Genomic DNA, 3,935 nt, shown 5'->3' on the forward strand with positions numbered 1-3,935 from the left:
CAAACTATCATAATATTGTAGTATGGTGTCGTTTTGGCGCTATAGAATAATAGAAACACGCAACATTTGTATTAGTTAAAAAAACTCTACAGTTGCTAATAAGATAAAAAATATCAATAATTTCATCAGAAAAGAACTTAGCTGACCCTTTCAAGATTCAATTACATCATGCAATCCAAAGCAAGTTGTCCTCCATTTTACTTTGAATTAATCTTTTTTAGGGTTACTTTGAATTAATCTTGAACATTTTGTAATATACTTTGAACATTTACTTCATATACGATGAACATTTTAAATTATACATAGTTAACTTTTTAATATACGATGAACATTTTGGGAAAAATATAAATATATGTGTTGAAAACTTTTGAATATGCATTGAACATTTGTAATATACTTTAAACAATTTTCAAATACACATTGAACATTTGTGTAATATATCACTGCACAAATTTCAAAAACATAGGGAATACTTTATATTCATTGTACAACTTCTAATATATGATGACAATTTTATAATGGATGATGTATTTTTTGTAATAGACCGTGAACATTTCCTAAATATACAATGAACATTTTGGTAACACGCAATGAACTTTGTATAATACAGAGAAAAAGAAACAGTACAAATAAAAAAAACATAATAAAAAGGAAAAGATAAAAGAATATAAATATAAAATAAAAAGAAAAAATGACCAGAAAAGAAAAAACGAAAAGAAAAAAAAAGAAATAACGAACGAAAAAACTGAAGCAGCTACGCGCAGCGCGCGGTTCCCTTAACTGGGCCGGCCCACCCGCGGGCGCTGCGGGCGTTTCCTCGACGATTTGCCGCCCCTGGAATTGAAAAACCCTATTCGCCGCTCGTTGCGGCGAACTGTCAGGCAATAGCACGGAGCAGCGACGCGAGCTACAGCCGGCCCATTTTCAGATTACAGAGTGCGTCCAACCAGTTTTGGGAATCTTCTAGAAGGTTCCCTGAACCGGGTTTTTTTCTGGTTCAGCATTTTATCTTTTTTTTTCTTTTACGTTTTTTCAGTTTCTTTTTATTTTTCTCTTTCTTTTTTTCAAATTTATTTTCCTTTTTCAAAAGGTGTTCATAAATTTCAAAAATGATTGCATTTTTCAAAATTTTGGTCAAAATGACTGTAAATGTTTCTGTTTGCAAATTTTGTAAAAAAAATCAAAATTCAGAAAAATATAAAAAATTCAAAAAATATTGCATTTTTGAAATTTGATCAAAAATTTCAAAAAATGTTCTAAATTCCAAATTTTGTTTGTGTTTCCAAAAATTGTCCATGTTTTCAAAACTTGTTCGGAATGTTAATCTTTGTTCTGAAAATTTTTCCGCAATGTTAATTTTTTGTTCTCGTTTTTCAAATTTAGTTCATGTTGTTTGTGTTGTAAAAGTGTGGAGTACAAAAATTGTTCGGAATTTTAATTTCTGTTCTCAAAATTTGTTTAGAATTTCAGAATGTGTTCCAATATTTCAAAGATTGTTCGCCTTTGCAAAAGAAATTATCGTTCTTAAAAAAATGTTCACAGATTCAAAAGATGATTGCGTATAAAAAAAACTTTGTGGATTTCAAAAAAATATTCGTGTTTCCTAATTTCCCATTGGAGTTCAAAAAGTGGTTCCATTTTGAAAAAAATTCACATATTAAAAGAATGTTATGTATTTGAAAATTTATTCAAATTTAAAAAAAATGCGGAATACAAAAAGGTTTGGAATTCCAAAAAAAAATTTCGTGTCTGAAGAATATTCGGCATTTAATTTTTTTTCCATGCTTAGGTGAGAACTTAAACACATAACGTTTCCATTAAATTGAAAGTAGCCGACGGCTGGAGTGACTAGTGGCATAGGTTGTGGACCCGTGAGTCGGTTGTTCGATTCCTTGCATCGTCTCACTTTTTTCTGCCATTTTTACTTCGCGCTTTCCTTTCATTCGCTGTTAGTGGACCGGCCTAGCCGGGGGTCCTTTCTGCGTCTGCCTGCCTGCTGTTGGACGTAAAGAGGGTCCAATAGGAGCTCCCACCAAATACTTCCTTTGTTTCATAATACTAGGACAATGCCCGTGCGTTCCAACGGGATATAAATATTTTAATACAATAGGAAATTACAATGGTGCATACATATCTTTGTGGTTTAACTTCAATCGCGCCAAACTTGTACCTTTAGGATCCTTTTGCACATCAGACGATAATGTAGATTTTTTTTACAGTCTTCTTCCTTCACCAACTACCGTCAAATCTCTGCCTTTTCAATCCAAGCTCGACATGCCTGTCAATGTGGCATCCGGCTCATAATCCGGCACAAACTTAAAAGACAAAATAAATAAATAAATAAATAAATAAACATTTGCCCAGTCAACCTCGTCCATTGATCTAAGCGGCTAAACCCACATAAAATGCACATCAACATCAAAATTCAACCGCTCGCTTCCTAGCGCTGTCGTGCACCCATAGGATGTTGACTCCATTCTTACTACAATTATCTCTATGTTGCTACCAAATATATTACGTAAGATCTTTATATCTAGTCTAAGAAGCATGTGCATTATTACAACTTACAAAACAATATAATATGACTATGTATTTCCTCTCTTGTCTCTTATTCTTTCTCCTCCCACCCAGTTCATTTTTTATTTATTTGTTGTCAATTTTCTTATCAAGATTTTGAATAAAGAAATTTTGAAAATGCTCAGATAGAAATAAATATGGAGAAAACCAATTATTAAGACCGTCGAATCAAATAAAAAGATGAGATAATACCTTGATAAAAATATTTGCAGATCCACTACTGTGACTGCTTGGATCACTGTTTGAGTACACTGCCCCAATGGGCTGTTGTTCACTGGAGCACAATTCAACACTTGCAGTGCACTTGAAGCTGCCAAATGGATATTATCAGAAAGCATGCACGAGTAGCCAAAGCTGATGATAAATGAAATGAAGAATAATATAGAACAGTTATGATGCCGTTGGTACAACTTCCAAACAATCCTCAAATTTGAAGTCTGAAATCATGAAATAAAGCCATGAAAGAATATATAAACTGTAGTAGGTAGACAAATTATCATCGGTCTAATTATGCATGCATGCGATGCTGGATTATGTAGAGATTGAAATTTGTACCGAAGCTTCCTATTCTAGTACCAACTATTCCTCACCCACAGACATGGAGATCGTTGGTGTGACCAAAGACGTCCCTCACGGTGTACGGCAGTTCCAGCCTCGCAGGCCACCTGCAGCTTCTTCGACCAACCAAATGCACTCCTTCTCTATCTTCCTCACCACACCACCACCTCCACACTCTGCATCTCACGATTCCTCCCGGCCACTTGAGCTTTCTCCACTTTCGACTTCCGAGCATCTTTGCCGCCGCCTCGGCTACTCCCAACGGCGAGCATCCCTCTGCCCCCTCAACTTCCACCACGGAGTCCCGCTGCCCTGCTCCGTTGACCCCGTCGTCCCTGGTCATCCACATGCCAACGACCTCCGCAATGGCTCAACAAGAGACCGGATTCGCACGCGGCACAGAGTCAGGGAGTCGCGTGGCAGGCCACGTAGTCAGCGGCGATGTGGCGTTCATCACACGGCTGTGGGCATGGCGTGTAGCAGTGGATGCGGGCCGGTGTGGGCAGTGGCGGAGGGGCCTCCATAATGCTAGGGTAGGGTTTTGGTTCGATTAAAGATGGGTTTGGTTTCTACACCCGAGGAGCGGGGGGAGGAGGAGATAAAGGAGCACTGATGACGCCGAGGAAACCTTCCCGGAACGACCGGTGCCGGTGGGGCGGCCGGCGGCGCTAGGGTTAGGACCGACTGCGGGTGAGGTCCCCGAAAGAAGGCGAGAGGAATCGGGGACGAGCGAGACGTCGTTTTTTTACGATCCGCGAAAGAGGGATGGGCCAGACGTGTGAATCAATGGCCCCGTGGCT

At 38.4% G+C, this 3,935-nt stretch overlaps 1 protein-coding gene and 1 pseudogene across 1 annotated transcript; one reads left to right on the top strand and one right to left on the bottom strand.

Moving 5' to 3' along the window:
* Nucleotides 1-232, top strand: part of LOC119361078 — a 63,245-nt pseudogene extending 63,013 nt beyond the window's left edge.
* Nucleotides 233-2,147: 1,915 nt separating this feature from the next.
* LOC119368178 lies at nt 2,148-3,709 on the bottom strand. Its single transcript, XM_037633500.1, has 3 exons — nt 3,168-3,709; nt 2,770-2,887; nt 2,148-2,278 (listed from the first exon to the last, which is right to left on the bottom strand). The coding sequence occupies exons 1-3, from the start codon at nt 3,482-3,484 to the stop codon at nt 2,243-2,245; spliced, it is 471 nt and encodes a 156-aa protein (XP_037489397.1). The 5' UTR covers nt 3,485-3,709; the 3' UTR covers nt 2,148-2,242.
* Between the last annotated feature and the right edge of the window lie 226 nt (nt 3,710-3,935).

This window comes from Triticum dicoccoides, chromosome 2B (genome assembly GCF_002162155.2).
Source record: "Triticum dicoccoides isolate Atlit2015 ecotype Zavitan chromosome 2B, WEW_v2.0, whole genome shotgun sequence".
In the NCBI taxonomy this organism is placed as follows: Eukaryota; Viridiplantae; Streptophyta; class Magnoliopsida; order Poales; family Poaceae; genus Triticum; species Triticum dicoccoides.

Bases quoted from the DNA above. Each gene is read 5' to 3' on its own strand.
- LOC119368178 (XM_037633500.1), bottom strand. From the start codon at position 3,484: ATGTGGATGACCAGGGACGACGGGGTCAACGGAGCAGGGCAGCGGGAC. The intron at 2,888-3,167 runs GTGAGGAATAGT...TCCATTTGGCAG, and splicing joins AACGATCTCCATGTCTGTGG to CTTCAAGTGCACTGCAAGTG. The intron at 2,279-2,769 runs GTATTATCTCAT...CCACATTGACAG, and splicing joins CTGCAAATATTTTTATCAAG to GCATGTCGAGCTTGGATTGA.